At 39.8% G+C, this 13,330-nt stretch overlaps 1 protein-coding gene across 1 annotated transcript; it reads left to right on the top strand.

The window, feature by feature from the left end:
- Nucleotides 1–330: 330 nt before the first annotated feature.
- LOC149233373 (uncharacterized) lies at nt 331–1,939 on the top strand. The gene is made up of 3 exons (XM_089382168.1): nt 331–787; nt 898–1,068; nt 1,191–1,939. Exons 1-3 carry the CDS (start codon nt 331–333, stop codon nt 1,937–1,939), a joined length of 1,377 nt encoding a protein of 458 aa, XP_089238294.1.
- The last annotated feature ends 11,391 nt before the right edge of the window (nt 1,940–13,330 follow it).

The following is a 13,330-nucleotide window of genomic DNA, read 5'->3' as shown; positions in this document are numbered from 1 at the left end:
TTCAATTATGTCTTCAAAATAATTTAAATTTTAATACCAAATGTGTGGACAGTGGACTCTAAAGACAATAGCTAAAGACAGTGGACAGTGGACAGTCACTCAAATTTAATTTTTATTTTTTGTTTATGTTTTTGTTTTTAAATTTTAATAACTTATATTTAATTCTACTATATTTGCATTGTAAATTTTAATTTACATGATGAATTTTTTATTTTTTTTAACTCTTTCTGCAGGGCAGAAAAACAAAAAAATATTTGCAAAATAAAGTAAAACAGTGACACAACAAGCTGCAAGCCTGCAAGTGTAAATACTAAAATCGTTGATTACAACATGAGCAGGCACAGTGACACTGATCGTGATACTGATAGTGATTATGATGTTCAAACAGAAAGTCCTCTTGGATCTGAAATCCCATCAACAATGAATGAAACCCATGGCAGCAGTGCAGCGAGTGTTTCTCCCAGTGCAACTGCAACTGCAACCCCGTCAAAGGTATTGGCTGAATATGCAAAAGGGACATTTAATCCACTCAAACCTCTTTTTTTATATGTTGCCAAAATGGCTGACTCTTCAACTCAACCAAAACCCGGAAAACAAAGAGGTGGGACACGCCATTGGAAATGCAATGTTTGTGGTCATTCTTGGGTTGGGAGTTATAGTCGGATCAAGATGCATCTTTTGGGTGTAGGTGGCAAAGGGGTTCATATATGTTTAAAATTAACCATATTGCAAAAATCAGAGCTCTTGAGGATGCAAATGGCAGCAGATGCAAAGGGCAACTTCTCAAGTAAAAATGCCATGGCCCAAGCTCACCAAAATGAAAATATTGATGAAGCCACAAGCTCCAAAAAAAAAATTTGAAAAATATGCCTCCATCAGGTTCTTGTTCTTGTGCAGTGGGACCAACTCTTATAGGAATGTATGCTAAGTTGAACCGTAATGATACAGATGATGCCATTGGAAAATTTATTTTTGCCAATGGCATTCCTTTCCATGTTAGTCATCCTCTTTACTATAAGGATATGGTGAAGGCAATTGCAGCAGCAGGACCCTCATATGTGCCCCCAGGTGAACATAAGTTGAGGACAGTGATATTAGAAAGGCAAGTGGCCAATATTAATGTGCAAAAGGAAATATTAGGCAGACATGGGTGAGGGAAGGTTGTTCTATCATTACGGATGGGTGGACAGACATTGCCAAACGTCCACTTATCAACATCATAGTTACTTGCCGAGAGGGGCCTTTCTTTCTTAGAGCTATTGATTGTTCTGGAAAGCGCAAAGATGCAACTTTCCAATTTGAGCTTCTTCGTGATGCTATAGAGGAGGTTGGATCTACAAATGTTGTACAGGTTGTAACAGATGCAGTAGCAGTGTGTAGATCAACAGGATTAATGATTCAAAGTAAATACAGGCATATTTTCTGGACCCCTTGTTGTGTGCATGCGCTCAATAATACATTGAAAGACATTGGCAAAATTGAGTGGGTATCTAACTTGGTGATAGATGCAAGAAATGTGCAAATGTTTATTTGCAATCACCATACCTCTTTAGCCATGTACAGGTCTCATGCGAGGAAGGAATTCCTCAAGCCTACTGACACCAGATATGATAGTTATTTTCTTTTATTAGAGAGGATGTTGGAGGTGCAGTCAACATTGCAAGCCATGGTTGTAACTCCAGATTGGAACAGATGGGCAGAATCCAAGATAGAGGAAGGAAAGAAAATCAGGATTCAGATATTGGATAATGATTGGTGGACAGATTGTGGTTATTTGGTATCACTTTTACATCCTGTAGTTGAGGTCATTCGCTACACTGACACAGATTCTCCTACTCTTGGAGAAATATATGAGACTTTTGATACTATGTTGGATCAAGTAAGGGTGGCCATTCGTGAGAAAGATCCTTCGTTAGAGTTCTATACGACCCAAATTTGACCCATTATATAGCGTAGGTGGGATCGAATGAATACACCTTTGCACATGGCAGCATATGCACTCAACCCAAAATGGGATGTGGCAAGGACTGGTAGAATTCTTCCCACTGAAGATCCAGAGGTCAAAAAGGGATTTCGAGCTGCCATTACAAAGATGTATAGTTCAGAAGAAGGGAGAACAATTAGGAGACAGTGGATGCAATTTGCAAGTCTCAATGGTCCCTTCAACAAGCATGATGCAAGGGAAGATCGCAATGATTTAGGCCAGACTGACCCCATTGGTTAGTGGACCATGCATGGGGATGATGCTCCAGAGATCCAACACCTTGTTATTCGCTTATTGTCTCAGATTGCTAGTTCCTCTGCAGCAGAGAGGAATTGGTCCACATATAGCTTCATCCACTCTATCAAGAGGAATAGAATTTCCTCTAGGAGAGCAGAGAAGCTAGTTGCAGTGCACAGTTCTCTACGTCTTGCACATAGGAAGACACCAGAGTATCGAAAGGGACCGACAACACGATGGGATGTGGATCCAGAGGATAGTGCACAGATAGATGATGAGGATGGACCAGATGAGCTGCGACATGGTTTGGTTGGAGTTTCATTGGTTATTGAATAGAGTGACTCTGACTCGGATATTGACATTCCCATTGATGGTCCTGATGACTTCATGCAGCAGATAGATGTAAAGGACCAATCATTGAGATTGAGTCCTTGATGTTGATTTATCATTTTATTTTCAGTGCTTACTATGCATTTTTCATTTTTGAGTTGCGACACTAGATATTGATGACTTGACTCTTCACTCTTAACTATTTTTGAGTTTGAACTTTGAAACTTTGAAGTTTGAGTTATATAAATTTAGTGTTCAAACTTTGAAAATATAGTATATACTAGTATGTTTGCTTTCAATTTAGATTCTAGAATGATGAATGATGAATTTAGTTTTTAAATCAATGTAGATTACTAGATTTTAGAATGATGAACCATTGAATCAATGAATGATGAGGATGGATCAATGATTCAAATTTCAATTGTCTATTTAATATTTTAATTTTTTATGCTTTCATTATTGAACAGTGAACAATGAATATGAACTTGAATTATAACTATATATATATATATATATATATATATATATATATATATATATATATATATATATATATATATACCTCGACGACTCCCCGCACCCCCGAAATTTCCCTAAAATTTGAGGGTACTCCCACACGTCCCCCCTATGCGTCTCCCCGCACCCGCGTCTGCCCACACCGGAGTCTTGGTGGAACATTGGTTACAACCCAATTTGATTGATTCAATATCACTCCTCTAGTTCAATCCCATCCTGTCCTCATAACAAGAAAGACATTTTGACATCATTACAATACTTGAAAGCAACTCAAGTCTCATAATAATAACATCTCCCTATAATTCAATGATTTCCAACCCTTGATCACTTAGATGAGTGGTCTTTTTATAGGTGAATGAAGTTATGCCATGAATGGTGATAATGAATGCCCTCCCAAACTTAGGATTTAGTTCCATGGAGGAAGGGATAAAGGGATCGATGTTCCTTAACTCCTCCCTCATCTAATTTGGAGCCCAAAGGAGTAGGTAAACTTGGGAAGCTTCTAGATGCATCCAATGGATAAGAATATTCCCAAACCCCAATAAAATTTCACTCAAAATATCCCAGCGTACCCCGGTAGTGTACTAGGCTACACTACAGTGCACCCTGGTAGTGTATCTACCTGTGCTGATCCTCTTAGAGACAGTTTTTGGATGACTTTAGTGATAGAACTTCCTAGGAAGCTAGGCATTCTGATGGTTGACTTCCTTAGGGCATGTAACAATTGAATTACAGTTTTATGGGCCCTAAAGCACTGATCTATAGGATGGGAGTGATGTGCCCAAATGGATCTGTAGAAGTTTCCCCCTAAAGCATGAAGTTGAAAATATATATGTTGAGTGAAATGCTTTACTATGTGGGGAGGAGGTTTCAATGTAGAAGGTGACCTGGATCAATTACAATACATATATCATGATAATTTGATTTTTTCTCATGAACTTACTGAGGGAAGGAATACCCATGCTCAACATATAAACTCTCATTACATGTACATAAATTAGATAGTTGTCTACAGATATAGACTCATGTTTCTACAGATATAGACCCATGATTAGGATGACCATCTATGTAAGGCCATTATACATTTGATTTAGTACTCCTAAAAATATCATAGCTCGGATGGATGAAACTAGATTCAGGGTCTTCATTCTCATTCAATCTTTTGCTCAAGTACAAGTCTAACCATGTGAATAGATGATCTGAAGTCGAACATTGGAAGACATCGTCTGATTACCAGCCAATGATGTAAGCCATTAATAGATGTGAGAGGAACCACCAATAATGATAATGACCCTCAAGTTGCTATAGTTCATTTCACATGGTGTGAATAAATGATTTTATTTCAAACACCATACAAATTCTTTCGGTCGAAGGCCAGTGATGTCAACCTATCCCTGGAAGTGAGAAACCTGCCATTGATGTATGCAAGCCTCAAGGTACTGAAGGGGTGTTTCTAAGTCAACCTCTTGGATAATGTGCTGATGTCGACAAGAAGCGACTCATTGTAGGAGGGCCTTGATGTATCCCACATCAATGACACGAAACAAGGTAAATGATTTTGGAGATGAAAAATCGATTGATGGTAGAAGGTTCAGGAATGGCGGTCATGAAAATGAAGGTTTACGATATTGCAAAGGATGAAGTTTGAACTGAATGACTTCTCTTGAACATTTCGGTGACACTAAGATGAATTGGTAGCTGTTATCGGGAAATCTAGTGTCTATGCAGAGCTGCTAGTCCCACTAAGGCTGGTAGCTACCTTAGAAACAAACAAACTAAAACCACTTTTGTTTTCCTTTATGAGAAGTAGATAAGAGGGGAATAAAGGAGACCAACCTCTGTATTGCGCTTGGTTCCTTGCTTGATTCCTCTCCCTTTTGATAGATCTTTGCCACTCGCTTCCTCATCTACTCAGCTTCAAAGAGCACCTCTGGAATCAAAGCAGCATAATACTGTCCAAGAACAGAGATCTACTATCATAAACAATATAGGACCAGATATATATTGACCACACAAATGCATATATCATCAATCATACAAGAATGTGGAGGAAAACTTGAATAGCTTTATTAATAATCAAGAATAGAAAAGAGGATTACAACCAATTGTTCTGACCCAGCGCCATCCTCTCAGCAAGAAAGCCCTTCTTCACCTCATGAAAAGCTTAGATCACCCAACACTATGATGTTGCACCAAGAAACCAGCAGCGCTTCCTTACAAGATACAAAATTCCAGCCTCCGGATCTCTGGGATGAGGGATCCATATATAGATGTTTGCAAGGGGGGTGTTTCAACTTCTGAGATTTGATTAGTGTCCTCTCCCTTATAATTATTGATTCCACTTGGAGATTGATGATCTCTTACTCATCCCTGGGCGAATGCAGAGAGGCAAGTGTCACAGGAGAAGTTTCTGGAAGATTCCATGATCCTCCACCTTGCAGATTGACCCTGCCATTTGTCGACTCTCACCCATCGCACCCTATAGAAGGGATTTTTAGTATGCATCGCACCTCCTGTGTGCATGTAGGTGGGATGCAGCGCACTTTGACCATGGAGCAGGTGAGATGGTCCAGTTTTGACCAGTTCTGAGTAGTTTTCATGGAGAACTTCTGGGAGATGATGTAATCAGCTGACCTTGTTCTTTTATGGGTTGGAACAACACATTTAGGGACTTAAGAGCCCTTGGTTTATGGAAATTTATGATTGGGGGTGCAGTGCCAAAAAATGTCTATAACAGATGCCCCCTAAAGCATGAGGTCGTTAATCTTTAGATGTTAGGTGAAATGCTTTATCATGAGGATCTGAATTTTTTTCGAGCTGGAAGGCAACCTGTAATAAGATACAATACAACAAATTATATTCATAACATTTTCATGATCTAGCTGAGGCAGGCATTCCCATGCTCATATTTATAAATTCCTTTTCATGTACATAAGACAGACAATTGTCTGTGTGCAGACTGATGATTCTGGTAGAGCCATCATCCCTTGGATTGGACGATTATCTGTGCAGCAATGATGTACATTTGATGTCTTTATTTTCCTGAATATATATCGCAGCTCGGATGGATGAAACTAGAACCGGGCTTTTCAATCTCGTTTGATCTTCACTCAAAGTACAAGTCGATCCATGTGAGAAATGTTCTGGAGTCGAACATGGAAAGACATCGCCTGATTACCAGCCAATGATGTAAGCTGTTAACAGGCGCGAGAGGAATCACCGATAATGATGATGACCCTCAAGGTACTATAGTACAATTCATGTGGTGTGAATAAGGGACTTGGCGTCGAACACCACGCAAAATCTTTCGGTCAAAGGCCATTGATGTAAACCTATCGTCGGAAGTGAGAAACTTGCCATTGAGGCATGCAAGCTTCAAAGTACTGAAAGGGTTGTTCCTAGATCGTCTTCCTAGATAATGAGATGATGTCGACAGGAGGTGATCCATCATAGGAGGGCCTTAGTGAATCCCACATCAATGACACGTAACAGAGCAAATGATTTTAATGGAGGTGAAAACTATCAGATGATATAAGGTTCAGGGTGGCGGTCATGAAAGAATGGAGCATAAATGTATTGCAGTGGATGAGACATAGGTGAATTCTCTGAGCGACTTCTCTTGAACATACCGGCGACACTGACATGATGGATTGGTAGCATTAACCCCAAATATGGATGGTGTGATGGACTAATGGTGATATGACCAGTGAACGAAAAAACCCAACCCAACTCAGATGCGGAGTGAAAGTGTCATGTTCAAGAGCGACTTGCTACCAATAAAGTTTCTTCAAGTTTTCTTCCCAATTTTTCCCCAGTCATTGCTGACCAGTACCTCTTTATTTTTGTCAAGCTTGAGGAGGATAACATATGCTTGTTCTATAATTTTCCCTTCGGGCAAACCCATCGCTATGTTTTAACGAGCCTAGCGATAGTGAAACTCGTTCTTGTCTGTATGGACAAGTTTGTCGCTATTCAGTTTTAACGAGTTTAACGACAAAGATAACTCAGTCCTTTTCAATTTTAGAGAGTCTGAAAAGGGATGTAAGGAAAACTCCAATAATCCTTTTTCGTCATATAATCCCTCGAGTTCGAAAAAGTATAAAATAATACAAAAGGGATGAAGTTTTGATAATTTTAATGAGCCGAACAAAAAAAGCACTCGATATTTTTGTGCAATAATCCCTCAGGTCCAAAAATATTAAAATCTAAAGGAGGGATAGCACTTCTGGTCACATTAACGAGCTGGAGAGGCCAATTGCTCGGAAATCTTTTCATATTTTATGAGTCAGATGAAAAGAGCTTAAAGGAGACTCATTTTTCGAGGAATGAGTGATAAATTCGGGTAGTAGCTAATTCCAGGTAAGGTTTGGAATTTTCCAATCATGGCAGTGTCACAAGGATGGCTAACAGGATCACTCTTCGCAGTTGTTCCTCAAAAAGGGTAAACAATCAAATGGAGGTGAATGATCGGCCAATACAGAGTGGAGGTGATGATGAGAACACAACCAAGGCTTCAAAGTCTGATGATAATGCATTCACGATGGTTATTTACCAGAAATTGGTTCATTTTTTAATGAGCTTAAACTCTGGGAGAACTTTCGCTCATTACTTATGTTTATTTTTTAACGAGCTTGAATTCCACGTTAAAACTGCTTGATCCAGTCGTATAATAAAGATGTCTCATTTAAAATGGCATTTTTTCAAAGCTTTGCCCTGCATCCTTTCTTTATGCAAGTTAGGAAATGACCAATCCTACGCATTTAAAGGGTTAGAGGACCTACAAATTTAAAAAATAAATGGTCTTTCTTCGCTTGCACGCTAAAAGGTTTGCATGCCCCTGGGTATAGCGAAAAATTTCCAAGTTACCAAAGATTGTTCTATCTGTACTGCGGACAAAACACTTCCTCGGCGATGTCTACCAAAATAAACAAAGGTGAGTGGCGCAATTGGCTCCACTCACATAACTTTGACGAAGGAATCTTATTCCAGTCTAATCTCATAAACTAGTCATATATCCTTCGCGGAAACCTACCTTATACCCAAGGTTTTCCTGCCGAAACAGACCAGGGTGCATGCCCCCTGGGTTTTAGTCATGTCCTATGAATCACTCGCGCTCATCAGGTGGACAGACTGGGGATTGATGAGACATTCCTTGCGTGAAAATACCATTTAGGGATGGTATTCGACTATGTGTGAACCGGGGAATGAACGCTGGTCTACGAGCTTGACCATTCTTCCTTCATGCGGAAAACACATTACTATAAAGAGTGAGGAGGTAATGGCTCCCATGCAATAAATATAGTTGTGTCCAAGGAGTAGATTATAATCTAGGGGTCCATTACGTTCATGTGAACAATTTTCCTTCTCAATGTTATCGGCACATTGGGAAGGATCCCTAACGGTCGACTGGTTCCTTTGTCAAAGCCTGTTAGATTTCTCATTTCGGGCAAAAGCGATGGCAAACCAAGCGTTTTCCAAGTAGTTGAGGAAAGGATACTCACATAAGCCCCTTCATCTATGATGGTACTAGCCATGACCATTCTATATATTTGAGCAATGATTCGAAATGGTACACTGGCCAGTAAATGGGGTCTGCCTAGTAGATTCCAATTGAAGGAAACAACTAGGTTGCTTGGAGGTGGGACCGAATAGACGGCCGGATATGACTCTGAAAAAATTCCTTCCTGCGGTAAAGGAACGGGTAGACTGCCCCCATGTTCATCAGAGTTTGTGCTTATGAAGAGAATTTGAACAGTGTCGTTCTTGTTCTCTCTGGTGACTGTATCATCTGAAGATGGACCTTCTGAAGGCAAGACCAGGTCAACTGCCGCCTCGACATTTCGACTTTCATCTGGTGTGGATTCAGAGGGTTCATCTTCAATGATAGACGCTTCGGCCGACCACAATGGTGTGTCAGCCGGATTTTCAACTAGTGACGGACTCGGCAAGAGTTTCTTATATCTTGGAGGAATCCATAACGGTGAAACCAGACGGTCGTCCAAAACTCTTTTAGCCTCGTCTAAGAAGGGAAAACGGTGGATGGCGTGATCGCCTTCACACAGTTTACAAGGAAATTTACATTTTCCTTTTTTTCCAGGCGCTTCACTTCCACTAGTTGATGGTGTATTCTGAACATGATCATCAGAGGTTGATGACACCGGATTGTGCAAATGAGGAGACCAGTCCCTTAAGATCCGAGGGATGCAAGGAAAATCTCGATGATAGTGGTCTCCTTTGCAAATGACACATGGCAATTTAGGCTTGGATGGTGCCGTGTGTGGATTTTCGCTAGACGATGCCTGGTTGCCCCCTTTCGCCTTTGGCTCCTTCTTCTTCTTCTCTTTCTTCTTCTTCTCCTTCTTCTTCTCCTTCTTCTTCTCAGTTACTTGATTTTTGGCTTTACCAGCTTCATCAAGCGAAGAGGAAGGAGGAGAGGGAGAATTGGATGAAGTAGAAGGTTGGGGGGTAACCTTGGTATCGTTTAGTTGCTGACTTGATTGTTTAGGAATCACGGTGTTCTGAACGACAGAGGTCGAGAAGAGCCATATGGGCAAGCCGATTTTCAATCCTGGAAGCGACAATGTGGCCATATGGGGTCCACCAACATCTCCCCAAGAGGAGAAAGGACTAGGATTTCCTCCAAGGGGAAATCCTTGGTTGGTGGACTCCATTTTTCTCAACCTAAGACCAATGTAGGAAAGGTGATGTTTATTCCGATTAAAATAAATTTTAGATGCTTTGACACAACTTGTTTTTTCAATTTTTAAGAGTCGAGAAAAACAAAAGATGACTCTAGTCGCCTTTGATTTTTAATGATCTTGAAGTGAAAAGTTCTCAGATGGACCTTTTCCTTTAAGGAGTTTGAAAAGGAATGAAAGAGACTACTTTGGAAATCTAGACAGAGGGATTACCAAACCAATCACAAAACTGCAGAATACTTTTTACGGTACGACAGTCAATCTTCCCGAATGTTGTGTTCAATGCATTGCGATCGATAGGACGGAGACACGGCTTCCTATGGATAAAGGATAAAGCCTATTGTGGTCTCCCAATATATACAAGATGGTACGTGGGAGCACAAGTCCGTACTGGCACTTATCATCTCAAAGTGGAGAAATCACCCAACCAGCAATGAGAACAACAGTTACCAGGCTTTACGACGCTGGAATATGTCTCTAGCCTAGACTTCTAAATGTTGTGCGTTAGGTTCCAAAGCATTTTTAGATTCATTAAATTTATTTTACAGTTGATCTTGCTTAAGAAATTTTCCTTTCAGGTTCACCACGTGATGTAGATATACAATTCCCAAAATGCAATCTAAGATGATAAACAATCATTTAATCTTCTTTTAGCAATGAAAATCCTAGCTACTAAGGAAAGAGAGACGATATTCTTTCAACATAGAGCAGAGATCACACACTATATGAACTGTCCTAAATCAAACCAACAAACAGTATAAATGAAAATGCACATGCATGTATTTGTTTTCAGCCTTCTTAATGTGTGAATGATAGAAAGAAAGCTAAGCGCAAATCTGAATTATTTTTCAAAGCGACATTACTAACAAGTTCCTTTTCAAGAAAAAATGAAGACAATGATGACACTTTGTTATTTGGAATTGAACACTTGCTTTCGACACTTGAAAAACTATTAATTCAGATCAAATACAAGAGTAACCGTGTAATCGACTATCAAGAACAATCAGATTCTCTTCTATGACTGAAAACGACACTTGCGACACTTTCAAATCAAGAAAGGACAGTTCAATTACGCTACTTCTTTGTAAAAGAGAACTGAAAATGGCTCACAATACATAAAAAAATTTACAGTTCTTTGCACAAAGGAGGCGGAATAATGGCAAGGAAGGGGGTTTCCAACAGAGGTATACCGACTACAGACAACAAAACTACTGAATAGAGCTGAAAAGAGTGAAAAACCAATGTCTGGAGGAAAAATTAGCCCTTTCTGATCAGTGCACCTGTTACACAGGGATTCCAGTATGCATCCCACCTACAACACATGGGAAGTGCGATGCATACTGATATCCTTGAAGAGAGGGTGTGATGGTAAAGTGTGAGACTTTTGATCCAGTTCTTGATCACAGTTTGCATCACAGTTCAGGGATTTTGGTCGAGCAAGTGATAATCAGTAATTAAATCACAGGGGTAGATCTAAGGATGTTGCTAGAGCCACCACAAGGGCAATTAGAGAGTTTGTAAATCGATTGTTCAGTTCATAAACAATACCCGGAGATAGACTGAAGCGACATTGATCTACTTTGCACTTGCATAGCGAATGCAGTTCGAAGGCTAGCTGGCTTGACTTCAGGCTCCGTCTGTAAGTTTATAAAGTAAACAAATATAGACAAACAAACAATCTATTCGGTCCTCAGTGGAGTCGCCATTTTGTTATCGGGAAATCTAGTGTCTATGCAGAGCTGCTAGTCCCACCAAGGTTGGTAGCTACCTTAGAAACAAACAAACTAAAACCACTTTTGTTTTCCTTTATGAGAAGTAGATAAGAGGGGAATAAAGGAGACCAACCTCTGTCTTGCACTTGGTTCCTTGCTTGATTCCTCTCCCTTTTGATATATCTTTGCCACTCGCTTCCTTATCTACCCAACTTCAAAGAGCACCTGTGGAATCAAAGCAGCATAATACTATCCAAGAACAGAGATCTACTATCATAAACAATATAGGACCAGATATATATTGACCACACAAATGCATATATCATCAATCATACAAGAATGTGGAGGAAAACTTGAATAGCTTTATTAATAATCAAGAATAGCAAAGAGGATTACAACCAATTATTCTGACCCAGCGTCATCCTCTCAGCAAGAAAGCCCTTCTTCACCTCATGAAAAGCTTAAATCACCCAACACTATGATGTTGCACCAAGAAACCAGCAGCACTTCCTTACAAGATACAAAATTCCAGCCTCCGGATCTCTGGGATGAGGGATCCATATATAGATGTTTGCAAGGGGGGTGAGTCAGCTTCTAAGATTTGATTAGTGTCCTCTCTCTGATAGTTCTTGATTCCACTTGGAGATTGATGATCTCTTACTCATCCCTGGGCAAATGCAGAGAGGCAAGTGTCACAGGAGAAGTTTCTGGAAGATTCTATGATCCTCCACCTTGCAGATTGACCCTGCCATTTGTCCACTCTCACCCATCGCACCCCATAGAAGGGCTTTTCAGTATGTATCACACCTCCTGTGTGCATTTAGGTGGGATGTAGCGCACTTTGACCATGGAGAAGGTGAGATGGTCCAGTTTTGACCAGTTCTGAGTAGTTTTTCATGGAGAACTTCTGGGAGATGATGTAATCAGCTGACCTTGTTATTTTAGGGGTTGGAACAACACTTTTAGGGACTTAAGAGCCCTTGGTTTATGGACATTTATGATTGGGGTTGCAGTGCCCAAAAATGTCTATAATAGTAGCATTGACCCACAACAAAGTAATGGATGGTATGATAGACCAATAGTGTGATAACCATCAAGCTGAATGACCTAACCCACATAGTCATGGTGATGAGGTGAAAGTGTCATGTTCAAGAGTGACTTGTTACCATAAAGTATTTTCCCATTTTTCCAATTTTCCCTAGACATTTCTCACCAGTACATCTTTATTTTTAATCAAGCTTGAGGAGGATAATGTATTCTTGTTGTATAATTTCACCCTTCAGGTGAATCCATCACTATTTGATGCTTTAATGAGTCTAGCGAAGGTGAACCTCGGTCTTGTCAATATGGACAAGTTTGTCACTATTTGATGTTTCTAACGTGTTTAACGACAATGATAACTCGGTCCTTTTCATGTTTAGAGAGTTTGAAAAGGGTAGAAAAGAAAAATCCACAAGTTCTTTTTCATAAATTAATCTCTCAAGTCCGAAAAGCATAAAATAATACAAGAGAGATATCGTTTCCAATCCTTTAATGAGCTAGAAAGTACAATCAGTCGACAATATTTTCATGTTTATAGAGTCTGAAAAGAGCTTAAAGAGGACGCCATTTTGAGGAATGAGTGGTGCCTATGGTAGCAACTGGTTCTAGTGATGTTGGAACTTCTCAAAACATGTTGATTTATGTGAAGAGGCTGGCTAATAAGACCACTCATTGCAACTGTTCCTCAAAAAGGGTAAAAGAACCAAGTGAAAGAATATGATCAACCAAAAGGATGGTGGCGATGGGATGAAAAAAACCAAGGCTCATCTGATGAAAAGGCTGATAGAATGGCAATCACAAGGGTTAAAATG

Source organism: Pinus tabuliformis, chromosome J, assembly GCF_031772625.1.
Source record: "Pinus tabuliformis cultivar Carrire ecotype Pingquan chromosome J, CPIR1, whole genome shotgun sequence".
NCBI lineage: Eukaryota > Viridiplantae > Streptophyta > Pinopsida > Pinales > Pinaceae > Pinus > Pinus tabuliformis.
Note: the sequence above shows the minus strand (reverse complement) of the source record. Positions and strands in the feature narration are given on the sequence as shown.

Excerpts from the sequence above, each read along its gene's own strand:
- LOC149233373 (XM_089382168.1), top strand. The coding sequence starts at position 331 with ATGAGCAGGCACAGTGACACTGATCGTGATACTGATAGTGATTATGAT. Across the intron at positions 788-897 it reads TGCAAAGGGCAACTTCTCAA|TGGGACCAACTCTTATAGGA; the intron begins GTAAAAATGCCA and ends GTTCTTGTGCAG. Across the intron at positions 1,069-1,190 it reads ACCCTCATATGTGCCCCCAG|ACATTGCCAAACGTCCACTT; the intron begins GTGAACATAAGT and ends ATGGGTGGACAG.